This window comes from Betta splendens, chromosome 2 (genome assembly GCF_900634795.4).
Source record: "Betta splendens chromosome 2, fBetSpl5.4, whole genome shotgun sequence".
Lineage (NCBI taxonomy): Eukaryota > Metazoa > Chordata > Actinopteri > Anabantiformes > Osphronemidae > Betta > Betta splendens.
In genome coordinates this window covers 16,354,793-16,381,882 of record NC_040882.2, presented here as the reverse complement: position 1 = coordinate 16,381,882, position 27,090 = coordinate 16,354,793, and the positions used below count along the sequence as shown (strand labels likewise).

The following is a 27,090-nucleotide window of genomic DNA, read 5'->3' as shown; positions in this document are numbered from 1 at the left end:
AATCATCAGAAATAGGCCTAACTCCAGCTATTCTCAAAACTAAAGGCCACCTACTTTAAAAAAAGAACAAAGGAAAAGTAAGGCAACAAAGAGCTAGCAAAAAAGAAGCTGTCAATAGAGCAGAAGTGGACAATGTTACACAGTAACTATCCTAAATTAATCACTTTCAAGGCTTCAGTCATTAAAATGTTCCTAGTTGTAAATGTCAATATTTACACATCTGTTTGTTGAATTCTGGTCGTCTTCGTTACTTTGGCTTCAAACATCCAAACAGAAGTTAATGACAAGTTGATCAACAGTGTACAATTGGCTGCCAATTAAAAAAAACAAGCAGATGAGTGAAGGTTACAATCTATCACAGCAGGCAGATCACCCACAAATTAATGTCAAACTTTCTGTGAAAACAGAATGGAACGTTCTCTCCATCCCTCAAACCCGATCAGCAAACATCATCTGTGCAATTCAGACATATTGCTAGGAACTATGAGGAAACTGACTGAAAAAGGACATCAGGATAAAAACACTGGTAAAAAGGAACATAAACAAAGGTGAGGTTGCTGTTCACAGTATGTCTCAACTTCGCCATGACAATCAACATGTCTAGAGGGATTTGCGCTGGCGCTTCATGAAGGACATGGAGTAATCCCCTGCTGGTATGCTTTTCTGCCTCTTCATCTGGACCTGTGACTGAGCAGTGAGCTGTAGTTTGATGGCACTGGAGTTCACCTTGGCTGCACACAGCAGCTCCTTCATCCCCTTCATCTTCTCACTCTGAAAGACGACCACGGGACCGGCGGGGGAGGGGGACATCTGCTGCTGGGGTGAGGGTGAGGAGTCTGGGCTTGGGGACTTGGGTTTTCCTTCAGCATCTCCCACGCGCAGACCCTGGGAGGAGCGCCGGCGACCCGCTCCTTCTCCCACTTTCTTAGGCAGAGACACTGCTGCTGCTAGGGGCAAAGTGGATGGGGAGGTGGGAGCAGCAGACGGCGGAGAGTTCTGCTCATCTAGTTTGGACTCCCTTCGGGGGCCTCGCCTGCGGCCCTCCCGGGGATCATCACTAGACTGGTCATCATCGTCCTGGGATTCTGAATCTTTGGTGATAATTGACACCTTCTGCCGTACCTTTGGAATCAGACCAGAAAGGAGGTTTTAGCTGTCACCTGTGATGGGGTGTGCTGCAGACAGTGCATCGTGCTATTTTTACCTGAGCATCGAAGCGACTCAGAGACTGGACCAGATAGGTGGCCCAGCCCACGTGCAGGACTGGTGTTGGGCTGCCCTCCTCCCATTTGCAGATGCCATCATAAAAGCATAGCAGGTGGGCAAAGCACTCCGAGTCCTGCAGTGCTGAAAAGGCTGCTGCCTGCTTGGGTTGGTCCTGGAAGAGAAAAGAGGAATGAGGGTTTGAAGGCTAGAGGAAGCTTAAAATGAACATACAATATGCCAGTGAAACAGGACAAAAGATTAAATCATTGCCTATGTGTATTTTCATGAAAACAAACTATTGCTTTATATGGTTTCTAATTTTGATTGACATAGGAGTAATCCATTCCTTTTTATATTATAGTTATATAGTTATAGTTGTTTTATCAATGTTCTCTATAAAGCACTAAAAAACCTATTATGGCTGTAATGAGGGCCAGATGAGAGAAACATTCTATAGATTGAACACGTATTTGATCCTGGCTCTTTCTTATATTAAGCAAACATGTGTCAAGCCATGTGAGCCCACCCCTGGCTGGGAGCACTCACCTTGTCTTCCTCGCCCTCTTCTCCCTCCCCAGTGCTCTCTGCAGCAGCAGCGGTCTCCTTCAGCAGATTTGGAATAACATCATTTGCAATGTCAAAAAACTCTTTGTAGATCTCCTCATCCTCACGGAAATAGTTATAGCTGTGGGAGGGATAGAAGTAGGACATTTAATAAAGAAGAAATGTCACATTTTAAAAAGATTTTATTCCATGAGATAATGAGACAAAATGTCAGGCTTTGGTTTGGATTTCAGTGAAAACCTTAAATCCACTGTTATGAGCACACGTTAATATACACGCCCTGTTGTCACTGTACGCAAAAGGAAAGTCTGTGAAATTGAAAAACAATGGGGGAGCGGGAAGAGGAAGCTGAGGGATGGGGAGGGAATGTGTGATCTGGTGTGTCACTGCTGGTATTTTTATCTGTGGCTCATGAACAGTGTGTTTAAAGGGGAGGATGCAGAGCTGGATGATTCCTGGCTCAACCACCACTATACCCGCCTCAGTGACAGAGCCTCTCTGTGGTGGATGTGTCAGAACAATGTCCAATGTCCATGAGCTTCAAGCCAAATGTCACATGGCGTTATTTTAGGTTTGAGGTAAAGTGGTCACTTCTTTTATAACCCAATTTTATGTAGTAAGAGAACATAGGCCAAGAAAAAAAATCTGAGCTTTTACTGCCACCTTGTGTTCACCTACTGAAAGAACAAACCGAGGCGGCAGCTTCACCAAAACTAGATTAAAAATTGACTTTTAACCTCAAAATATTGTTCCAAAATTACAAAAAAATCCATGAAGGTCAGTCTCAATATTGTTGGACTCATTCAAGTGTTTTGGACCCAGTAGAGCAGGCTGACTAACTGATGTGTTTGTACACAGGCGTTATGTTACTGCACAGGCCTTCACACCTTTCCAACATGTTTCACATACCGTACAAACAGTTATACACTCTGGAGACAACAGTGACCAATGTAACTCCAAAGAGTAATGAATAATTCTTCTCTACTCATTGATATAGACATGAATCTGGACAAAGACGGAGATAACTATCTAATTTCTTAAACTATAAGAATTCCTCTTTTCCCTGTGTAGTGTGTGAACTTACTCCTGCATAACTTGAGCAGCTTCAGCCCAGGCCCTCAGAGCCTCCCGCACATTCCTATGCCTGTAATGGAAGCCAGCCAGGTACATGTAGGGGTAAATGTGCTCGTTGTTGTAGTGCTTCTGTGCAGAACTCACAGCCTACGAGAGAGAGGGAGAGAAGGCACAAAGCACAGGAAATATGATTTCCTATAAAACATCCTGGTATATGAAAAACTACAAAAGTCTCAACTGTTCAAAAGAAAGAACTCTATGAACCCACTCTGAGGTGTTTTCTTATCATTACATGACTGTTTGTATTAGCAGGGCGATCACAACAAACAGTTCAGACAGAACCAATTCATATTGTTGGTTCTTAAAGAAAACATTACAGAACAACAAACTAGTAATCAAGACACAAACATTTTTGGAGAGGGGAATGAAACTGATCTCAATTCAGAGTAAACAAACATGATCAAGAATTTTTAAATAACATATACATTGCAACAGTTGAGCTTTTCTGGTGATGGGGTTTGTCCATTTTATGGAACCCAAATAACACCTTTTATATCCAATCCTGCGGCGGTGTGATCTGAAGAAATACCTTAAGGTGGATTTTCAGGGGGTTCTCCTTGCCTGGAATGGGCTCCTGGTCCTCAAGGTCTGCAAGAGTGCCCATGGCCATGGGATACCTAGTACAGTGTGAAACAGGAGAATATGAAGTCTGAGAGGCAAATCATTTAAATTAATAGATTGAGACTCAATTTAATTCTTAAGAAAATTTCTTGAATAATATCTGACCTATCCAGATCTCCTCGTTCATACAGCAACCACAGAAGTTTCTGTTTGAAAAAGATTAAAGATTAATAAAACATGACTAGTATCTAGTAAAAATGTGTAAGAGAGAAGAAACTATGCTAGAGTTTCAAAAAGTGGCCAGGAGTCACCATAAATGTTCAGACCAGGCCTTTGTTTGCAGTTTCAGTTTTATAGAATTATTTAAATGTATTTCCCTTGCTATACAAGTTCTGTGTTTATGAATGCTTAGCACCAACATGACTTGAAGCATAATAACATTTCCATTTGTACAACAAGCTCGTGTTACATTCATTTCACACTGCTCTAGTCTTCTTTTCACTTAGTCCCATTTCATACTACTGGCAATGAGTCACAGGCTTAATCGAGTGCTGGTGTAAAGCTGAGGTTTATATATGAATAATTACTTGAGCTGACACGTAGTGAAACATCAGACGTTTCAATTCTCTGACATGTTGGCCACCACTTCCTCTACAGCATATAGTGAAATTGAAAACTGTGGCATGTGTGGGGAACACAGAATGACGGAGAGATAACGGTCCATCTCACATGACACGTGGTGCTGCTCACCTGCTGTAGCTGCAGCAGCTCAGAGCTGTCAGTGTGCAGGTCCAGTGAAGGGTTGATGGCACAAACCATGAAGGCAACCTCCATGCTTCGGTCACACTTCATGTAGGAGCCTTTCAGATAAAGCCAGCTCTAAGGAACATGCAATTTATTTACATGTCTTTATGTTCAGTGTTTTGTCACATCACAACAGAAAGCTGTAACAATGATGACTGTTATAACTGAAAATGTAAAAACTGCTATTTGGGCATTTTTTAAAATGGAAATAGAATAGCAGAAAAACTTAACACACTACTTTACACACTAAGTTGTACACACTCAGTACCACATGGTGTCCTCACTGACAGGGAGTATTATGCGGTTATAAAAGGCTAATTCTAAACTAAGGAAACAGCATCAACGTTAATTCTATTATTGGTACATAAAAGCCGGTCTCACTTTTTCATTTACTCCTGTTGTTACTGTTTGTCCCCGTCTGTCCTCGTTACCCTTTCCATGCCAGGTGACTTCTGCAGTCTCTTCACCATTTTTGCCAAAAATCACCCAAGCATGGTCCTCGGACAAGGCCAGGTGAACGTCCTTCAGACCTAGAACCTGGCATGCTGCCACCACTGCAAAAGCAACCCCAGAGCTGTCCAGTTTGGTGCCTAAAACAGATGGAGGAGAATTATTTCCATTAATTGGACAGTTAAACCAAATTCACAAAACTTCAACTGAATTATAATAAATCATGTCATACCAGTGATGAGACTGAAGAGGGACTGGATGTGTGCACGATCCTTGAAGTATGATCGGCTAAGACTGTTCCAAATTACATCTGATACTTTCTTCACCAGCTCCCTGCTGGACCCAGCAGCAGTTCTTCGGTATTGGGAAAGATCGACTGCACCACGAATCTGGGCAGTGAAGCGCTCATACAGTGCAGAAATCATGCCCAGCTCAACAGTAGGGAAGCAGGAGTTGGGACAGTCGGGCTCCAGCGGTTCAAAGCGTACGCCTGGAACATTTATGGGAATGACTCTGTTTACGGCCAGGAAATGTTCAACAAAACCCAGGACGAGGGAAAGGAGCGCGAGGTCAGGTTCAGGCTTGCGGAGTTCTGCATCAAACAGCTGAACCACACCATCAATCCCACGAAGGGGAAAGTGTTTCTTCTGGGATGAGTGCAAACCCATGGTATTTACTATCAGTCACAACTCAGAGGTTCTCCTCACCTGCAGGGCTGTATGACACACAGGAAACATATCACCTTAACATCAATTAAACAGACTGCACAAAATACAGACGCTGATTACAATGATGGATTTTACATTCCATTCAACTCTGCCCTGCTTTTCCTTTCTCTCTCTGAAAGACTCCTCTAGATGATGTCATGAGTTATTTTAGTTAAGATTACATCATCATGTTACCGTCATAATGGCAACTGTAGTCATGTAAGTTAAAATCCATCAGATGTAAATTCATGCTATACATGCATTTCAGTTGAAAGGTTGGGGATATATTAGTATTGTTTCAATAGCAGAAGGAAGATAAAAACACTTTACACTCAAACTTTATATTTCAATGTAACTCGAAATTCATCATGTAAACAATACATTCATACAGTTTTAAAGGCCATTAATGCTGGTATGAATTAACAGATTTACATACAAAACAGTAACAGAAACAATGCTGATATATATATATATAAAAAGTATCTGCCTCGGTTTGTTCTTCGGTGTTATCCCTATATGTAAATATTAAATACATTTTTCTTATATATTTTGTCGTTCCCAAATAGGTGTTTTTCAACCACCATCGTGCCCAGGAATAAAATAACCACCCATATTATTATCCTACGCCACGGTAAACAAACAGCCTACCGACCGGAGAGGGGCTCGTCTCGTTACATAACACGCTCACATCAGCGCCGCTAAACTGGCTATATGGCGCTTTAGTGGGCGGGGCACTTCCATTGCTATATAATGATATTTACCTTAATACAAAGCTCTGGAAAATCATAATAAATAAATAACTACATTTCACTATGGCTCGCTTTTATGTCTCTTGTGTATCTGAATATTTCCGTACACACTCCGTTGAATAAACTGAGTTGCTAGCCTCCATTCACTGACGTTAGCTAACAAGCTAACTTTAACAGCACTAAGTGCAGTTAACGTTAGCTACCCGTGTGCGATTGCTGACAATGTTTGTTTCGTGACTTGATACCAAGCCATTCTCGGTGTGTGGAATATATTAGAACAGCAAAATGAGCAAACACTGCGACAAGCGGCTTGGAAACAGCCAGCTGAATGACGACTGTTGTCAAGAGCAGCTAACGAGCTAATGAAGTGCTAGTAGCTATACTTATCACTTTTGCATAAGGCGTTTAACTGGCGTACTAGCATTAAATATGTCGCCACATTACGCTGCGCCACAGCGTTACACTAAGACCACGTTGGGATAAAATTGGAGTAGTCTATAAGAAATTACATACCCGTTTTCTCACAACCTCAGCCACATGTTTTTGTTTGTGTCTCCCTTTTTTGCCGCGCAGTACATTCTGCCGAACCTCACGCGCAGTCCGTTACTAGGCTGTAGGTTTGCGCAACAAGAGCAGATCCCGTCACAATTCGTAGCAGCGGCGAGGCCCAGTTGAACAACCCTTAGCCCATCCAGGTCGTTATAGATCTTTACTACTTTGACGCCATTTCGTCTTATGCATGATGGGAAATGAAGTTTGCTATACTGTAATCTCGAACACACCCAGTAGAGGGTAGCAATCTGTCTTTATTTGATAAATAGTATTGGCCAAAACAACAAAGGTTTACGTAATGGACGACACGCTACAGTAAAACACAATCCACGGTTGTTCTAATCTATTCTGTAGCCATAAATCAAGCGCACTTCATGTTTCAAGCCTATGTGCGTAGTACACTCTTGTTATAAACAGATCATTTGTGTATTTAGTCTAAAACTACAGCATTATGCAGATTTTTTTAGTTAAGATTTTGTTTGAAGAAAAAACGATAAAGCCATCGGAGAGAACGTGTCTAAGCGTCGAAATTATTGTTTTGGCACAGTTTAGGTTTGAGCAGGTGTAACATGGTGTCTGCCTTCAAGAATATTCCTCTAGCTGCATTCACGTACTATCGGACATTCCTTAAAATTATTAAATCGCAAATGCAGCCTGGTGCATTAATTCTTAATAATACAACAGAATTGTGGGCTTTATTTTAATTATACGTATTAAATGACGTGTGTATTAACAATTTACTGTGATGAAAAGAGCTTCATGGTTTGAAGAGATACTATATTGAGATTGGAAACGGATCAGTGAGACCGTGAACGCGCCCCACCCCGACATGTTTCCCCTCCTCCATAGTCTGCCTTGTTTCCCTCCATCTCTGCTTTCCTTTCAGTGCTCGGACATTGCGTTAAGGTGACGATCCGAGTCCCGCTCTTGGGGGGAATTCGAGGAAAGACAGGCGACCAACTACACCCTGAACGGACAGTAGACGACAGCGTGAATTCGTGCTCGTCGCATTTCGTTGCATTTGTGCAGTTGGCGTGAAACTACAGCAAAATGGATCCAGTCAATCAGTCCGCCCAGATCTCCTCGTCGGGGTTCGCCGATGGGCACAATTCTGCTGCCAAAGAGTCAAAGCTCTCCGGTAAGACAAGGAGAAGTCACAGCCTCGTTATGTTGGCAACTGTTGTTTTAACATAATGTAATATAAACAGGTATATATACGGACACATACAGATTTGATGGGTCAACGCTGTGATCCATAAGGCAGTAATTCAATAAGCTAACGCTGTTAGTTAGCTCCCATGTCGTTTAAGATCGTTTCGGCTGTTGTGGCTGACACAACAGTGAACGCAACCGGACAACGCTAATCTCGCCTCGGCGTTGTGTGGTTAGCGTTGGCCTGTCTGTTGGAGCGATAACGCCACGCCAGACGGCTCCATGGAGCTGTCGCCTCGCCAGAGAGCGGAGGCAGGTCAGGAGCCAGCGTGGAGGAGCATGATGTAATCTATTTATCAGTGTAGTATGCGCTAGCGACGCTGTGCAACGCGGAATTCACTTGGCTCCGCTCGTCCGGAGCGTTTGAGACGGGGATGGGGCGATTTGTGAGAAAACGCGTGCATCTTGGTGCGTTTGGTGTCGGCCATTTCTGTGGTTACTGTGCGATTACGTAACGCTCTGGGTGTTTTTATAGTTTACTGTATAAGTAGCTGCAACAGACGGGTTTTAGGGTGGGAGTTTGGATGACAAAGCCGTGATGGTGCTAAACGCTGGATGCTCTGCACTGCAGATGCATTGTTACTGGGCGACTGCCAATAAGGGAAGGTCCTCTTAAAGGCGCATTGCCCTGTTTTTGTACCGTCTACCTAATGGTCACATCAAGACACACGTCTGATCAGCTTGATTCCTATTATTGCTTCGTGCCTAATAGCTCATCTCATTTTATCTGCTTTGTGGTTGTATAGGTCCCACAGTCTACACGAGCCTGAATGAAACAAACCAGCAGTGTTTGCTATCAGTGCTCACCTTATTGACAGGTTGTGCGTCAGGGAGTGGCTGCCTCGTCATCAGTGTGTGTGCATGTGTTTGTGTGTCTGTTAAGCTATCTGTAGTAAAGGTCAACTGGTCATTGAGCCACTGCATGTGAGCCATGTGAAAATTCCTTCAAACGCATGTTCACTTAGTCGAATGGATTTGTAGGCTCATAGTGACAGGCGTCAGCTGGATGTGGTTGGGTGTGGCACCAAATGCCTCAGTTAAGATCTGGTCACAAAGTTCACTAATCACTAATTAGTCCACTAATGAGTCAAAGGCAAAACTCTAATTATGTTGACAAAGTGTAGTGACTTGCACAATGAGCACACTACAATTGATTTTCAAATCAAGTTGTCCTTCTTTGGACGCAATCATGTGATGGACTAAACAGAACAATGGCAACAATGTATGGGTTTCATCTACCATAATCCCCTTTTTGAGCCAGACACTTTTTACTGCTATGAGTTAATTTGGGCAATATTTGTTGTGCTAACCTTCAGTTTTAACTAAATTAAGTTTTGTTTATTAGCTCAGCTTTTAACCTATAAAATAAAAATCACTATTTACACATAGCTTCATCTGAACACTGTCAAAATGTACATTTCAGCAGATCTTTATGAAAACATTTTTAAAAATGTATTTATATATTGATAAGAGGGCATGATGAAGACTGAACAGAGCATCCAGTACTGCTGAATTGAATGGTATTTGTTTTTGTTGGTGCTTTTTACTTCAAGAAGGATTTCTGGTTACCTACTCTCAAATGCATGTGTCATTCATCTCACCTTCCACAAACGAGGATCCAAGTTATAAATGTGCTGAGTCTTCACAACTGCTGTGTTGTTATTTGGACAGGTTAAATGCTAAGGGTGCGGAGACAGAAAAAGCAAAAAAAACGTCTAAGTCTGCTAACAGTTTAACTAGTGCTAAATGCTCAGGCGCAGTTTCCACTGACTTTGCAGCCAATTCTGGCTTAGTTTAGAAGAGATTAGCCTAGAATGGCTTATGAGGTTGTTTGTGTGCGTTGCTGACTGTTTCTAGAAAATCGATTGAAACAAATTCCTAGTCATTTGTTGAGTCATTTCAGCGTGAGAGCATAAATGAGAAGATCATGAGGAGGACTCATGCTTAGTGTAACTGAAAAGATACACTATCTGATCATGTTATTAGAAAAACGTCTAACTGAATCCAATGTGCAAGCTCTGCTATTAATTCCACTGCTTTAAAGTTATAATTTCTCAGTTTTTAGGTATAGGCTGTCAGAATGGTGATAATTATGCAATATGTTTATTATTGAAGTCATGGTTGGTGCTGGAGTTGCTCTTCATGCAATATTTTTCAGGGAATATTGCTAATGTTTGGACCTCGTACTAAAAATGAGGCGGGGGGCCCAAACATGAAAAACATGTAATAATATGCTGCATGACTCACATAGTGGTAATCTATTGCAGATATGATGTGTGCTGCTAACCATAGTGCTATAAAGGTAAATGTACTATACACTGCTTTGTGCTTATGAATGTAATAGATTGTAGAAGACAGACTGTGCCTCTGAAGCTTCTTTCAGTTAATGAGCCAGTTTCACTTGTCTTGCACACGGATGAGTGACACTGGTCACAAAGGAAGTGGCACACTTCAAGAAGAGGACCTCATTTTCCAAACTACATTGCATTAGAATGGAATCCACCTACAGCATGTGTGCAGCCGACAAGCGTTTTTGTCTTTTTGGTTTATTTTTTTTTTTGAGATAGATTGTTGCTGCACAGACATGAATCATTTCCTCACTGTTGTGTTTTACAGCCGTCTCCATGTAAATATTTCCTCATAGCAGTGCTCTAATGTGAGCAAACAAACCTTTACATGACTGCAGGCCTTTTCTCTGCTTTACATTTTTTTATTTATATCCTCTTATTCCAAAGCGTTATCAAGCCTCCATTTACTTCTTCATGTGTGTATATATAATATATATACATATGTATATATATATATAAGCGTTACTCTGGAAGTATATTCACCTGCCTGCTGTCTGTATCATTTCAGCTCACGCCCACAACAGTGTCATAGATCAGTCTACACGTGTCTCATGTTTACCTCTGCACAACCATGATTTATTTTTAGGGTTTTATAATGTGATGTGAAAAACTTTTTTTTTTCTACAAAATAAGACGTGAGCCCTGGCTGTAGTTATTTTGAAATCCAGGTGTACTGGGCAGCATCTGTCCTCCCTAATGTCATTTGAATTATCAGTGTTGCTAAATCCAAATGAGTTTGATTTACTGATGAGGATAGTTATTCACTACAGAGCACAACATACAATAAAACGGTGAAACACGCCTGTGAGCTGCTCAGTATCAGTCAAGGTACCTCTTAACCCAACATAATTTTTGACTTCACGATTGCTACCAAACGTCTTCAACTGAGAATCTGTTGTGTCCGACACGTTATCAAAGATCCTGCTGTATGTTTAACGAGTGTTGGCAACAGAAAGAAACAGAAACAGAAAGCCAAAATAGCTGCTTTGTCTAGCGACTGTCTTGTTCTGTGATGTGCAGATCAAATTGCATTTCACAGTAATGCTTTTCTAGAGTTATGTCATTAAAACATGTTCTAAAACATGTTACACTGAAACAAGTAAATGTCTTCGCTAACATTATACTTAGTGAAGAAAGGTGTGGTTTTTTTCTCAGAGTAAGTCATTGTGAATCTTAGGGAAGGAATGTTGCTCCGCCAGGGCTCACCAACCCCAACCTGCTCAGCTCGTATGAATTCCAGGGGAGCTGAACTGCGGGTAGATGCCACACCTCCCCTGAATAAACAATTGGTTCCCACCAACTCTAGCCTTTACCCACGACTCAAGGCATTTCTCCTCTGGCATTTCCAGCCCATGTGATGAACAGTTGGTGGGGTGTGTAGATTTAGTGGCATCTCTTTAACTTGATGGAACCCGCTTAAGAAGGGGAACATTAGGTCCTCAATGACCGAACAGTACAGGGTGTGTGACAGGTTAAACACTTCTCCTGTTTGATACTTAAGGACAGGGCTGTGTTCACTTGGTATCAATAAACAAAATGCTATTGTGTCTTTTAGGAATAGTGTTTGTCCACTCGTAGTCACAAGTAAATCAGAGGGTGTTTTAGTCTCCTTTTTAAGTAAACTGTCTTGGTCTTGCCTGCATAGCAAATAAGTTATAGTGACTGTTGTTTGTCTGAAGTAAACGCTGAGACCATGTGCATGAGTTATCTCTGTTTACTTCAGGGTGGATATAACTGTGTATATAAATGTTCTGGTCCATATTTGAAGTTTTTGTAGAGCATGTAGATTCGTTAAGGCTGAATACGTTAACGATCGAATACGTACGGTGGACAGGAACTCTCTTTCTTTCTTCTAGGATGATCATTCTTCTGTCCTGTTTATTTTTTCAGATTCCTTTCTTTCCTCTTCGCCTGTATCTCTCATTCAGTCTCCTCAAGGCAAGTGTATGGTTCTCTTACGCTGCTCGCCTGCTCTCTCCCTCTCTCCTGTACTCTCACATACTGGCCTGCTGCTGTACTCCATCCCTCTTTTTCTAGTGCCCCTCTCCTAACAAAAATAGAATGACCCTGTAGAGGAACCGACAACATGAACCCAGCTCCTACCCTAGCTCGACTGGTCTACCCGCTCTTCCTCCTGCACACTTTTCAAAACTGCTGAACCTCAATTACTGCACTTATCTTGATGAGGTGCTTTCCTGTTTTCGTTAACAAACACATATTGTAATTTCTTTCCTGTGGAGGTAATTTATCAGATTAGTGTTTATCAACTTCAATTGTATCGGACAAATTTAAATCCAGTTTTACCACCAGGTTCTGCTCAATCTGGCTCCTCTCAAGGATATTAACACTTGCCAAGAATTAGACATACAGTTTTGCTCCTGCAGCTGCAAGCAATCTGATCTATTCTGTACCACCTCATAGTGATTATTATTTAGGTCAGCAGCACTCGCTGTAGGTTCAAGATAATCCCAAGATTGCCACCTTATTTTAAGAAAGTAGAGAAGTTCAAGTTCACATTGTGCGAGCAGGAGCAGAAACCTAAAAATGGATCCACTTGGTGTCCCGGGGGGGATGGTTCTACCTTCCTGCTGCCCTAGTATCTGAGCCACCCTAAGCCCCAGCAACTGGGTCCTGGAGGATGAGTGGCACTGGATATATCATCCACCGCCCAGTGCTCTGAGCCTGCCATTGCCTGTGGCTGCTCACCCACCCTCCACCCCACTACCTGCTTATGGCTTTGTAGGCTTTATGCATGTCTCACATCCTTGCTTAAGCATTAAAGTAGGTTTTCTTTGATCAGTTTTGCTTCTTCATTTTCCTATTCTTTTTCTAACGGTTTCTGTACCTTTTTATGACCAATAGCAGCCAGTATTATAAAAGTAGTGTTTGTTAAATCGTTGCATATCGATCGGGTTAGATGATAACATGGGAATATGTGGTATGTAATATAACAATATGCTTAGTCACACGCTACCTTTACACTCCTATTCACTAAGCAAAAATGACAGAGTGTGGCAGCACCCTGTGGTGAATTTGAACTGAGTGACCTACCTGCTTCTCTGCAAAATATTTCAGACTTGGGTGCTAGTGTTTTATCAGTCAGATTACAATTTAAAATGCCTCAATTTATTGTTGTTCTTTCATGATGTCAGCTACAGACTGCATCAACCATAGGCAATTATAGCTAATTCATAAACTTTTCTTACGTCACATCTTTACTTTAAGAAGCTGCTGCAGTTGGAGATGCATTAGTGTAAGGCCAAACATATAACTTCATAGTGAAGTGTCCATAACAAGTAGGTTTAAATACAGTGCAAATATATTTTGGTGGCTGTAATATGGTATTTACACACACAGCTTGTGTTTAAAGCACACTTCAGACCTCCTGCTCTTTTTGTGATCTAACTGCGATTAAACTGTAACTCCAGGCGTTGCGTACAGCAAGCGTCCAGTCAGGGGCTGCTGTGGGGCTATCCTAGTGCAAGGGTCATGATTGACATAACATGAGACTCACTCAATTCAATCCTTTAGGGTAACGTTTCAAAATATTTCCTATTCCTGAAAGAAAGGTCTTTCACAAAAGTGTAGAAATCCATTTGACGGCCGTCTGCCAATGATGGCAGTTCCCAGAGTTCACAGCTCAAGGGTGTTCAGACATCTGGATACAGAATGGTGGACAGTAGTGGTAATAAACCTCCCTTGGGTTGGCCTTGACAGTTGCCAGCAAAATTTCGGCCTTGATCCACAAAGGTGTACTGTGCTTTCCATGACACAATGAACCTGCTCTTCTTCTTTTCCTGCCTGGTGTAATTAATTGAATGTTTCCACAGTGTGATCACAAATACACACTGCAGTTTCAAATCCTCTCGATATGTTGGTGGAAACTTCAAGAATCCTGTCACTGTTGTTTTCTTTATTGCTGTGAGAAGGTGAAAGGCAGAAAATGTTCTTTTCAGCAGCCATTCCTTTTACTGTTGACAAACCCATTTGCAGCGTAGAATGATGACAAGTTTTAAAATGACTAGTGTATCAATTAATTTCAGATTTATTGGCCACCTTTTCACTTTCCCTTATTGAAAGCAAGAAGACCCCCAACCAAGCAGCACCCAGAAGCAGCTGTAGTCAAGGCCTGGCAAACATCTAGAGGGAGGAAACCGAGCTGCTGGCAGGATGGAAAGTCCATTCATGTGGCCTAGTTTGAACAAGGCATTGTATTGTGGCACAGTGGAGGGGGTGGTGCTGTCCAAGACAAATTAGAAAGCAAAAATGTGGAAAACACATCAAATGTAGAGTAATGGTTAGGGGTCATGGGATTATCCTTGCTAATAGCCTTGAAAGGGTTACTTAGACCTTGCATTACCTACACAACAAGTTGATACCTAAATTCCCCCTAACAGTACTATTTGAGTATATGAGCATTATAGTTGGCAGTTGTTGAGTAGAGCAACTGTGTAGATTGGCTAATAATTGTTGCCAAAATGACATGATGTTGAAAGTGGTCACGTGATTGTTGGAACCAGCTGTGTGACTGGATATGGTGTTGTTCAAATGACCTGATTCAACAGAATTTCGGGCACCTATGTTATCTAACACTGCTTTCAGGCTCGTTATGTAATTCTCATCATATCCTGGTAGACCATCAAACATCTATTATGCAGGAAGAATCTCAACACAAGTGAGAATGCAACTCCAGATCTGTGGAAAACCCTGGAATTTTGGTTTCTATTTTTCATAGAAATGGTCTGAATTGTTATTGTGTTTGAGCACAAGTCCAGCAGATCTAAGAGACAAACGAGTTATTATAAAGATAGAAAAATGTATTTACCGCAGACATTAATAAAAAAATACAGATGCAGTCACACATTGCCACCATTACTTGAATGGGTGTAAGGACTGTAAAGACTGTGTAAAGACTTTAAAAAATAAAGTCCATTGAAGCCCACAGTGTAAAGCAAGCTACAGATTACAACTGACATGTAGTTATTACAGTGTAACATGATTTTAAAAAACTATTAAGATTTTTTTATTTGCCTCATTTGATCATTGAGCAAGTTGCCACGCTAATTAAACCTTGATGACAATTTTTTAGTACGCAATGAGCATGAAAAGGTAATAATGCCACGCATTATATAATCTGCCTTAGGTTTCCATGACGCAATGCATGAATGCTTGGGCTGCAACATCAAGGCCTCGCTGAATAATATTAGACGTGCATGGAGTTGTAGTGTCTGTGATTTATATGACCTCCCCTTTTTCTTCTTCGTTGTCATTCTTCGTGCATGGTAAGCAGACAAACGAATCGTCTTGGGCTCTGACAAGTCCTGTGAAGGTGTAGCAACATCGCTTCGCTTTCCTTCTCAGTCTGGCTCATTCACACCTAGCCATTACGGGAAAGAAGCAGGGCCACCAGATGGACAACCGGATTCACCAATAAAGGCATCTCCTGTTTCAGAACGAATAAAGGCACTGGAAGCTCTCGCTGCCAAAAAGAAGGAATCTGATTTTAGAAGCGATGGCAGTTTCTCTCACTACAAAGAACGAAATTATGAGAAATCTCCCACTGAGGTTCATAAATCTCCTGTTGAGAAAATCACACCAAGTGTGCAGATAAAAAGAAGTTCTACTGACCAGTCACCGGAATCCCCTTTTGAGGTTCTTGGAGATTTAAGACAAGTGAATGAATTTGAAGAAACAGAAGAGTGGATGAAGGCTCATTTACCTCCCGTGCCCAAATTGGATGGTGTAGATTTAATTAAAGATACTCTGGCTTCAGATAATGTTTCTTCAAAAGAGAAGAACACTGATATAGTAACACCTGATGCCTTTGCTGGTGTTCCTGAGGCTTTCATGGATTTTGAAGCTCCAATAGTAAAAGATGACTGTGATGCTAAGAAACAGTCCATTGTTGAGGAAGAGTTTGACCTCAGCTTTTTGCCGACAGCCTACATGTGGGATCAGCAGGACAAATCTGGGGCCCAGGCTCAAGCAAATACAGAATCAAACCTTTCAGCTTCTCCTGCACCTCCTGCAGGCTTTGGCTCTCCATCCCCTCCATGCTCCCCTCCAGATAGCGTTGATGTTGCGCACAGAGTTTTGGGTGATGAGAAACCCACCTTGACTGGAGATCTGGAGCACCCAGAGGCAAATGAAGCAGAGAGCTCCGGAGAGTCAGATGAAACGGTCATTGAAGATGGTGTCACTGTACCAGTTTCCTCTCAGTCTTCTGAGCCAGTGGTTTCAAATGGTTCTACCCCTGCCTCTGCAACTCCTGATGTTCCCTCTGAAATAACTCCTCCACCAAAGTCTGAGAGAAAGCTGATGCAGGTTCCAACAATCAATGTTATTGAAACAGATGAGCCAAATTACAGCGAGGAGGAGATGGAAATGGAGCTTGAAGCAGATGAAGATGAAGATTCTGAGGTTATAAAGGACTCAAGCAGAGAGGCTCCGAAAACCTCAGAGACAGAACCAGACGACTGTATAAATACACCACCCAAGGCACGCCCCTTGGAGACCGAATTTGTGGAGGGCTACTCTCCTCCATCTTCTCCTGTGGACTCTGATGCAGAGTATTCTCCCAAACACAAGCTTTTCAAATGTTTGCCAGAAACAGTCAGTCAGGAAGCTATTGAAAACCCTGAGCCCCTACCGAATCCAGCTCTTTCAGAGGACTCTGCTTCTGATGTTTCACAAATACAACCTGAAAAGTCAAGTACAGTAAATGATGAACCTTCCTGTTTCATGGGAACAAATGAAGAAGTGGACTTCCCGGACAATGATAACGACTGGTCAGATGATGGGCAATGTATGGGATCTAGTAGGATCAATGTTGGGTCTAAAGAACCAATTCCTTGCATTCAGGCCAAAGTTGAAAGCACAGATGAAAAAGAGGCATATGTGGAAATGGCTTCTATTTCTAAAACAAGCTTCATGCAAGATGAAATATATGACAGACAGTCATTTGATTATGATTTTGATGCATTTTCTCCCTTGGACAACCCTGATAACAAAGGAATGAACAATGCTAAGGAGCGTTTTCTTTCTGATGCTAATGAAATCCAGACTGAAAAATTGAATGCAGGCGCTACACGCAAATTTCAGGAAGACACCAAAACTCTGGATGACTTCTCCTTACTGAATTATGATAAAGACTCGCCAAAGCAGGATGCTCAAACATCTGTAAAGGAACATTCCCAAGATCAGTTCTCCTTGTTCCAAAGTGAAACACTTACCAGTGTAAGTGAGCAAGATTTCACAAAGAAAATGACCAGTGACCACACTTCAGATAACATGACAAATGGAAACTCCTCCGCAGCACAGAAAATTGATTCAGCAGTTCAACAGGACACTCAAATGGCTCACCACAAACCTAAAATAATTACTTCAGCAAGCACAGACACGAGCAGCTTAACTTCGGGGCCTACAGACAGTTTTGTAGAGTTCATGAGAGAGTGCTTGAAATCGAAGCAGGATGACGAAGCTGACAATTTGCACCAAGATGTTCCCTCCAAGACGGCGATTTGCAAAACCAATCTGCCTCCTTCTCAGCCCACTCCAACCATGGTGATGGATCTTGAACAAGAGCAGCTTACTATTAGTGCTCTCAAAGAGCTGGGCAGCAATCAAAAGGAAGAGGATCCCACCCCAGATAATTCTAGCTCCAATGCTTCGTCTCAACAGCGGTCTGCCTTTGCTACAGTTTCTAACCCTCCATGTTCCCAAAGCAGCCGTGTATACGACGGCACATATTCCAAAGAGGTGGAAGCCATTGATGAATGGGTGGCTGAAGCCTATCATCTTGCTGAGCATGTCTTGACAGCGATACTAACTCACTTATCAGGTAATGCCTCTTTCTTTTAGGCAGTAGGCCTCTAACCTCATGCAGTCATCTCAACAGGACTTTCCCACTTGCACCCTGTAACTGCCGCCTGGTCCTTTTTTTATGAATAGGTTTTGACATGTTTTACATTGTATGTACATTTAAAGTACATCCTTTTTTGGAGTAAAGAAATTTTTGTTTGGTCATTTGACCTAGTTCTTTACAACCAACTCATCACTTTGGCCTGTGAAGTGTAGCACATAATGCTTTTACATACTTAACTGCTGTTTTAAAACTCAGTTAAAGTCACAAGCAGTGGACTCATTCTATTACATTATATATTGGAATCCCTGGTTTGTTTTGCTCAGATATGTAATAAAGTTAATTTATTAATTATTGTTTTATTTATTTATTCATTCTAACTTCCAAGCCAGTCCAGTAATTTAGACCAGAGCAAACTACGTGAAACAATAGACTTGGGGACGCCCTTGGATTAAAACATGCTGGGGGTTTTTTCCAGCAGTGGTGCAGCCTCAAAGACCTGTAATGTAATTTAAGGTGTTCGTGTGACAGAATGATTAATGAGCTAAGTAATATCAGACGTCAAATACCTCCTGAAGCCAAATAAATGACTTTGGGCCAACATGTGAAGATCACATTTGGAATTTTTAGATAATGTTTATTTTAATTTTAAGGACCGTCAACGCACAGAAGCCTTTCTCTTGAAAGCTTATACCACATCTGTGGATGTTACAGTTGTCATGTACATTATTACAGCTAAACCACCATGCTGTAGGAACACTATTGCTGCATATGATCTAGTGATTACGCCTCCTTTTGAGCCTTATGACCCTTTCTTGCCCTCTGTCCTTTAACGCTCAGCAGTTGTGGGTGGGGGTTTAAACATGGTGGCCCAGTGTTGGCTTGCAGGACCTTTGGAAGCCACAAGTTACAGTCGATCTCCCTGGATCATGTTTCTGCCTCAATGCAATTTCCACAGCACACTTTGTGAAAGCCATGACAGGGTGACGAGGCACGCTGCAAAAAACAAGTCGGTACAATATAGAACATCAAATTATTTGGGTGAAATCATGTGTTAATGTTCAAGCGAGATGCTTTTGGGAAATGTGCCTTCTGCTGTCAACCAAGCATGGCCAATGTCTCAGTGTGTTGGTAGCGCCTATCTCTGGAAACACAACCCATGTTGCACATACAGAGCCAAAGGCTATGTAAACACACAGTAATTGTTGCATGTCTGCACACTCAGTGTTGAAGCCTACAACAAATGACTCGTGTCTGCTTTGACCAGAAACTAATGGAGAAGGAGTCTATGGAAAAACTAGTTCTTTTAGTGTTGTTTCATAGGTGTAAGATTTGTTAGGTTTGTCACCATCTTTTGGGTAATTCAAAGAATGAAACCTTCTGGGGACCTCTAACATCTCTCCTCCTCTTGTTTGTAAGTGGAAGGAAGCCTCCTATTAAAGGTCTACATCTAGACCTTTCACACCACACACGTAGAGCTGTGTGTTCATTGAAGAAGCTTCTAAGTAACATACGTGCTTTCCAAAGTTGTCTTTGAATCGTGACTTGTGTGACGCGTAAGCTCTGTCTTGTGTCGTGCTCTATAGAGGAACATGACTTGCTCAGTCCTTCCCCTGCAGGCGCAGGCTTGTGCTATTTTAGTGCTTCTGGACAGCGCTGCTCCACATCTCTGTAGATATAGGAGGCAGCGTAACTCACTTGGCCCGAATCAGTTCGTTTTTGTGGTCGTTTCTGTTGTCACATTGTACATGCATCACGTTGGCTGCGCTGCTGCTGCTCCAACTATTGATGAAAACCTGCTGCAGCCATGTGTCACAGTAGGTGATACATGGATTGTTGAAGGATTGTTGAAGTGTAGAAATGATAGGTGGAGTCATTTAATGTCACCAGTATTATTATTATTTAATATAATTATCACTTATTATTACTATAGTTTCCTGCAGTGGGTTTGAGACAAAAAACTCTGAAATATTTCTAGCTCTCCATTACTCTGTAGTAGCAACATGTGCATCTATGGTTGGTTTGTATAGCAGGTACATTTACAGGCTTCTACCGTGGTTTAACCTCAGCTGTTACATCCAACTATAGCAGCACTGTTTTGGTGTGCAGAACAGGGGTGCGCAGTGTGTCAGAAGCTTTACGTTAGCGTCATGACGCAGCCTGCTTGCTCTCAGGCACACGGGCAGAGCCGTGTGCGCTGCGCATTGAAAACAGGCCACTGCGCTTCAGCAGCCGCTGGGACCCGGGCAGAGCAGAGTGAGGCCAAGAAACGCACAGCGACAGAGAGGGAGATAATTAACGAAGGCCGTCAGGCTGCGGCTGCCTCCCTGTGGGGGCTAGCAGCAGAGCATGCTGGGAGGACGGGCACATACCCCTGCAGTGCAGGCCGAGGAAACCCCGCCTATCCCTGCTGCATAATAAAAACTTGAGATGAAGCAGTTGTTAAAAGCGGTACATTGTGAGTGTCATAAATGGGACTTGTTTTGCAGTCAGTCATTCGGTTCTGTCCACATGCACGCTTGCATACGGAAAATATCTCTAAGGTTGTGTTTTGCATAGCCAAACGTGCCTCCAGCTGAGTAATAATTAAAAACAGCAGGGTGAGAGTTGAGTCCTTGTAACAAAGTCACTTTGCTGTAGATGTGGAGAGTTGGGTTTGTTACATAACTGCGGCGCATGGAAGATGTTGCTACATGTGCTGCTCCCAAAACACGCAGAGAAAAGCGCTCTGCTTCTGTGGATGTTGTCTAGAGTCTCCACACAAAGGTTCCTGGCACACATTCATTGTTTACCTCGGACTACACAGTGGTTATATCTTCGTTTACTTACCTGTGTTTTCCTACGTGGCAACAGTTTGCTTGTGTTTGCATTGGTGGGAACATCCAGTCCATCAGTCCATCCTTTCTTTTCTCAGCCAAGAGCTGTGTTGCACCATGTGACAACCTTTACACAAGAACACATGCCCAGTGAAGAGCTAAAATCCCCTCGGGCTGATTATGTGTTGACTTTCAACACTGACACCAACAAAATACAAGCCTTCCAGAGATTCATACAGTGAAATTTACAATTTTATATCCAGTTGTAAAAACATTAGACCAGTTGTCCTCACTCAATACCTTCTTGTGGCCAACCAAGTCTAACTCCCCCTCCTCCCCCTCTTTGCAGTCAAGGATCTGATTCACTGGCGAGACCCCAAGAAGTCGGGCGTGGTGTTCGGTCTGTCCATGCTGATGTTGCTATCGCTCGCAGCGTTCAGCATCATCAGTGTGGTCTCCTACCTGCTGCTGGCCCTTCTCTGTGTCACCATCACCTTCCGCATCTACAAGTCTGTGGTCCAGGCTGTGCAGAAGTCTTCTGAGGGACACCCCTTTAAGTAAGACCAGGCCGACGTCACAACTACTGCTGTGTGCATTTGTTGTTTGATAAAAATGAGTTTCATTTTTTTCAATAATGAATTTAGGTTTAAGTTTATTGTCATGACAGAAAAATGTAAAACACCTAATTCATGTACACATTCACTAAATGTCTTGTTCTCTGGTTAATGGCATCAAAGGGTTGTAGAGGTCGTGGTTGTGTGGTTGTATTTGTGTACTTAACATACACAATGTGGTATTGTTGCATGCTGTTTAACATAATAGGGTGTTAGCCTCAAGGAAAATATGTAATTCTATGTTTCTGTTCCATATTTATGTCTTTATCTTATAACCTAAATATCTTCAGTGCACACAGAACAAGTCGATGCCTTCATGTCCCAGCAGTAGCGGAACTGTATGTTTTGTTGCAGCACTTGAGCCCAGCCTCATTTTGTGCTCACCCTCCTCCCCTCTCTGCAGATCGCTGATAGATAAGGATGTCAGCATCCCCCCAGAGACTTTCCGCAAGCACGTGGACGCCAGTCTGACCTACATCAACCGAGCCCTTAAGCAGATGAGCCGCCTCTTCCTGGTCGAGGACCTTGTGGACTCCCTGAAGGTGAGGAGCTGCAGACCTCACTCACTGTCCAGCTGTGATCTTCAAATGCAACTCTTCAGTGTGATGAGGAGGGAACTACTCCCAGGCCTCTCTTGTCTTAGATTGAGATTATTCATTATATTCTGGAACCAATCAATCGTCTTGGTCTTTGTAGAAATGTTCTGGAACATCAACAATGCCCACTCAGCAGTGGATTTGTTACACTCAAACATAAATCTTCAAAGTGCATGAAATATATGTAGGTCATTTTGAGGGAGCAGCTTGACTGACTTTGTCCTGTCCCCAGCTGGCTGTGGTCATGTGGCTGTTGACCTACGTAGGAGCAGTTTTCAATGGAATCACCATTCTCATCCTGGGTAAGAACCATGGGAACCAAGGAACACAACACAGTCACAGTTCTTTCTCCTGAACGCTTGCATTCCCATTAAAGTCATAGTTGTTATGGTGGAAGTTATATTTTTACACCTTATCAAAGTCTCTTTTTTTGTGGAGTGGAATATCCTTTTTTCTTTTCTAGAAATGTATAGTTATTTCCAGTCAGTTCAAGTGTACATAGTATCACATTAACCTTTCAGAACACAGTACAAACTGCCCTTTTTCGTTTCCATAATTACGATAATGATTGTGACCTTCATTTGTGTAACTGTGCACAAACATTAGATAATCAAATGTAGGGACTGTGATCAGTCATCTAGTAATCACGCTGAAGAAGAACGGGGGTTCGATTCCTGCGTCCTGTCACATGTTGAAGTGTCCTTAGGCAAAAGTTGTCCTTTGTCCGAGTAACCTCTTGGTATTTCTCGTCTTCTGATTAGTTTCTACCAGTTCAACCTTTTCAGGGAGCTGGAGAACAGCTCCCCCATCTCTGGATAGCTTTACATGAAATGTGGCATTTGAATGCAACATCCTAAAGGTGTTTCTGTCTCCCTGTGTTCTCCAGCTGACATCTTGCTCTTTGCTGTCCCGCCGATCTACGAGAAGAACAAGGTGAGGTCACGATGAATGCTTTACTTGACAAACTGGGTCACAGGCCTGAGAGCAACGATGACAACAGCGCCTAGCAAACATGCCCGTTAGCAGTGATGTCACTGGATGACTAGCCTTGATCAGACACTGGAAGCTTTCTGCAGCCCTCTTGTTCATGTCCTGTGTCCAGCTGCTGGGAGCATGAAGTCATTGCACTGTTGAGTCAAACAACATGACCTTCAGCACCGACTGTGCACATTATGTAAAGCAGTGATAATATGTAACTAGACTCAGTTAAGGGACTAAGAACTTAGCCTTTAATAGCATTTTGTACAGTTTATTAACATTTTCTACACCCCTGGCTCATAAACTACTGCCTAATGTTGTTCATGTCTTGTTTCTTTCATTCAGACTCAGATTGATCAGTATATTGACGTGGCACGTACTCAGATCAACACCACAATTGCCAAGTAAGTAAAGGTGATCCTCAGTGAGGGGGGGATTATAGGGACAAGTCTGACCACCTCTTGCTGTGCAGTAATTCACTGAACCCATTTCAATGTTTTAAAGCTTTTCCTTTCTCTCCCCCAGGTTGCAAGAGAAACTTCCTGGAGCTATGAAGCGCAGCAAAACTGAATGATCAGCCTCGCTTGATTTAAAACCTCCATCACCACCATCCTCATGTCCATCACCATCTAAAACCTTCACACAGCCCCCCCTCTCCAGTTCACCCCTCACCCCAGTCTAGCCCTCCCCCACTCCACCTACCATCACCACATTACAACACTGAACCTTGCTAGGTAGAAAATCTCTGAGCTACTCGATATTCAATGTAAAACTACTGCGCAGCTTAACTCGCAAGCATTAGAGAAGAACTGAGAAGAGAAGAACCATCGCTAGCGAGGAAGTGATGTAATTCCACGGCAGAGCCCCCCCCCACCACGTGGGTGTGCCCAGGGGAACGGAGGCAGGGTAGAGTGAACTAGACTGAATCTATGACCTGGTTTTGTTGGGTACAGTGAGCAGGAGGTGGAAGATGGCTGTTGGTCACACAAAAAGCAAATGTCTGTACTTACCACTATACATTTCCCTGAAGGTAAACAGATGATTGAAGCTTGAAAATCAAAAAACATTAAAAACGAAAAAAAAAAGGAAAAAGCTGTGTTGTTGTGAATAGTCTAATCCTGCTCTGGCTGTGCAGCTGTTGTATGGCTACATCTGAGTTCATTTTTAGAAGCTGGTAATGGGTTCTCTGTTACTGATTGGCCTGGTTATTGACTATGCTTCTGTTCACCTTACAGGCACGTCTCTGTCTACGTTTCTGCAATGCACTGACCTTTTTATTCTTTAAACCCCACGAGCAGGGTGAAACGCAAGGATTGGCACACAGAGCCAGCTGTGATAGTTTGGTCTAGTTCACCCTTTGATCAGGCATTTCTAGAACAGTTCTCTGTTTGTATATACACCTCAAGACAACTCCAGGCTCTCTGCTGTATGGAGCACGTTAGCCTCGCTTTTTATATCAACGGCCCCTGACCTAACGCTGCCCTAACTCCTTTTTTGTCGCACTTGTTCAAGCCAGAAAGTGTTGAGATCTCACTCACTTGTACATTTTGATTATCCTCATCATTGCTTATATTATTATTAATTATAGGACGGCTGCTTGACTCCCTAGTAGCTTGACAACAGCATTGTAAGAGTTACGTTAAGTGTCATTGAGCTTCATGATTTGAAACCGGAGGGTTTTTTTCAGAAGTCGGTTCCTGATTGTTTGATAGGTTAATGAATCTGATGTGTTTCCCAAAGTGTCCTCCCAGCTTGCTTTTGTTGCTTTAGTTTGGAGAATCAGCTGTTGATCTAACCTGGGGTCGAGATTACTTTTGCTACCACTGTCATCTGAGACAGCGGTTAAAGTCACGAGAGGTTTAAATGAAAGCCCTTAAATGGAGAAAGGCTTCAAAGTGATTTTTTTTTTCAAAATTAAACATTAAGAATTGCACACCCACTTTAGTGATCACAGTTTTTTATAATTGTTTTAAATTTCTGTCTCGGATTTGCTGTTACATTCTGTTGAGTCTGTGGGTGGATCTTTAGATTTCAGTAAAATGGATCAATCATAAAATTGAAAACATTAAAGCAGGAAATCATTTAAATGTGAGACGAAATAAATGTCTACTTTAAAGCCTAATGTGCTTGTTTTTATGTGTAAACGAGGAAGCGATACTGAATGAATTTGAGCATTTCAGACTCTGTGTGTCACGTATGTCAGCAGTAGTTTAAGGGGGGGGGGGGGGTAAGAAAACCTATGGATGCTGTTCTGAGCATAGTGTAGCTTGGGGAATGGGAGGTAGTTGTTAGTGTGGTTATTGTAGAGCTTGGTCTGTGTTTTTTTTTTTTTTTTCTAGCTGCCGTGGAGCGCACGTCGTAGTGTAAGCTGGAACCAGACTCTCACCACGTCTATTGGCTGTATCATATTTTTGACCCTGCCTTTTATTTAATATGATGATTCCTCGTGATTGTTTCGATGGTGTTTCTAAACTCCTTAGGACGTGTCGTCGCGTTGGCGCTACCACATCTCCATCTCGTTTTAGCCAATGACTATATGGGAAGAAGCCAAATGTGGCGTCACACTTCAAAATGGGTTTTCGAGCCTGAGTTCTGAACTTGTTTTGAATCGTCTTATTGCCTCTCGATGCAGTAACTGCTTAACTTACTACTCGGACGCCTGCTGAATGTTTTCTCTGGTGGAACATTCCTTCCCTCGCATGCCCTCCACCGCGTGTCGTCTCACTGTGATGGCCTCATAGATGTTTCGGTCGGCCTGTTGTGCATGGTGTCCCATTCAGTCTGTGTTTAAAGCCAAACATGCAATGCTGCCGTTAGCCAACACCCCTGTCACCTGGGCGGCATGTGGTCCCAGGAACAAGTGCAAAGGGAACTGGGGCGCGAGTGCAGAGACAGTTACTGTAATGAACGCATCCTGTTTATTTATTTGAAAGTGAAGAAGTTGCATATTTCTGCTTTAAAATGTGATAAATTCATTCATTCAAGTCACACAAACTACTGGAGCATGTTTGCTTTTCACGAATCCCATGTTTTTGCTTCAGACAAATTACAAAACACAGCGTTTGGCATCTTCAGAGAGCAAAACTTACATGTGTAACCTTTTGCACTGTATAGAGGTAGCAGCAAAGCCCGGGCTCTTTCTGGTGAAGCTGGAGGACCCACGGTTCTTGGATAGAAAGGGGTTTGAAGGAAGCAGCAGATCTGAAGCAAACAAAGTGACACATCTAACTAGTTTTCTGATTCTGACTCCATCTAGAAAACCCTGGACTATTTTAATGCTCCGGCCGACCTTGAAGTGTTTTGGTAGAAGAGCTGTCAGTTTTTTTTTGTTTGTTTTTGTTTTTTTACAGCACAGCACCTTCCAGTGAAACTTTAGTTCAGGAACGGCTACGTTCTTAGTGTGCTACCAAGGCTAAATAGGCAAAGACTACTTAGAATCCTAGTGGGCTTATTTCTTCAGAGTTTAATATATAATATGAGTACATGTTGACATATTTGAACCTGTTCCTCCACAGCATGTTGCTTTTTCTTGTTTGTGTTCCCATCGGGTGTGTGAGCGTGCGGCAGGAGTGTGTTTGACTGTCTCTGTTTTGCTTCTGGCTCTTTACTGGTATCTAGAGGTTGTTCACTAACATCAGCCCTGTTTTATATTAGCTATGACTTTGGTTCCAATTTTTGAAGCTTTGGGAAAAGATGTTGCAGGAAATAAAAAGAAAACAGAAAAAAAGTATGTGGTATCTGTACTGATGTCAAAGTGAAATTAATAAAAACGCGTCGAAGGACTGTGGTCTGGTGGGTGTTTTCTCTTCTCTTTGGGTAAGAAGTAGCTCAACAACAAATATGATCCCAGAGTGTGGGAAGACATGGGATTAAAATACATCCAGAAGAAGTACGTGTCTAAAATAAGATTTGGCTTAAGGCTGCTGTCTGTGATGGTG

General features: G+C 42.4%; 2 protein-coding genes across 4 annotated transcripts; one reads left to right on the top strand and one right to left on the bottom strand.

Annotated features, from left to right (window-relative positions):
- Positions 1-217: 217 nt before the first annotated feature.
- Positions 218-6,928, bottom strand: men1 (multiple endocrine neoplasia I). The gene is made up of 10 exons (XM_029133126.3): positions 6,689-6,928; positions 4,952-5,434; positions 4,651-4,859; positions 4,216-4,344; positions 3,631-3,671; positions 3,434-3,521; positions 2,855-2,991; positions 1,753-1,891; positions 1,205-1,378; positions 218-1,122 (listed from the first exon to the last, which is right to left on the bottom strand). The coding sequence occupies exons 2-10, from the start codon at positions 5,385-5,387 to the stop codon at positions 601-603; spliced, it is 1,875 nt and encodes a 624-aa protein (XP_028988959.1). The 5' UTR covers positions 5,388-5,434; positions 6,689-6,928; the 3' UTR covers positions 218-600.
- A 612-nt stretch (positions 6,929-7,540) lies between these two features.
- On the top strand, positions 7,541-26,935 carry rtn3 (reticulon 3). 3 transcript variants are annotated; one of them, XM_029133057.2, is made up of 9 exons: positions 7,541-7,865; positions 12,178-12,225; positions 15,578-18,127; positions 21,314-21,521; positions 21,982-22,120; positions 22,407-22,476; positions 23,061-23,107; positions 23,498-23,556; positions 23,678-26,935. In XM_029133057.2, the coding sequence occupies exons 1-9, from the start codon at positions 7,778-7,780 to the stop codon at positions 23,724-23,726; spliced, it is 3,258 nt and encodes a 1,085-aa protein (XP_028988890.1). In that variant the 5' UTR covers positions 7,541-7,777; the 3' UTR covers positions 23,727-26,935. The 3 variants fall into 3 exon arrangements, with proteins under 3 accessions (XP_028988890.1, XP_028988893.1, XP_028988902.1); XM_029133060.3 differs by lacking the exon at positions 15,578-18,127 and having other exon boundaries at positions 7,567-7,865; XM_029133069.3 differs by lacking the exons at positions 12,178-12,225; positions 15,578-18,127 and having other exon boundaries at positions 7,569-7,865.
- The last annotated feature ends 155 nt before the right edge of the window (positions 26,936-27,090 follow it).

Coding starts and splice junctions, on each gene's coding strand:
- men1 (XM_029133126.3), bottom strand. CDS start 5,387: ATGGGTTTGCACTCATCCCAGAAGAAACACTTTCCCCTTCGTGGGATT. Junction 2,992..3,433: donor CCCTGAAAATCCACCTTAAG/GTATTTCTTCAG, acceptor TCTCTCTCGTAG/GCTGTGAGTTCTGCACAGAA. Junction 1,379..1,752: donor AAGAGGGCGAGGAAGACAAG/GTGAGTGCTCCC, acceptor TTTCTCTTCCAG/GACCAACCCAAGCAGGCAGC.
- rtn3 (XM_029133057.2), top strand. CDS start 7,778: ATGGATCCAGTCAATCAGTCCGCCCAGATCTCCTCGTCGGGGTTCGCC. Junction 22,477..23,060: donor AATCACCATTCTCATCCTGG/GTAAGAACCATG, acceptor TGTGTTCTCCAG/CTGACATCTTGCTCTTTGCT. Junction 23,557..23,677: donor ATCAACACCACAATTGCCAA/GTAAGTAAAGGT, acceptor TCTCTCCCCCAG/GTTGCAAGAGAAACTTCCTG.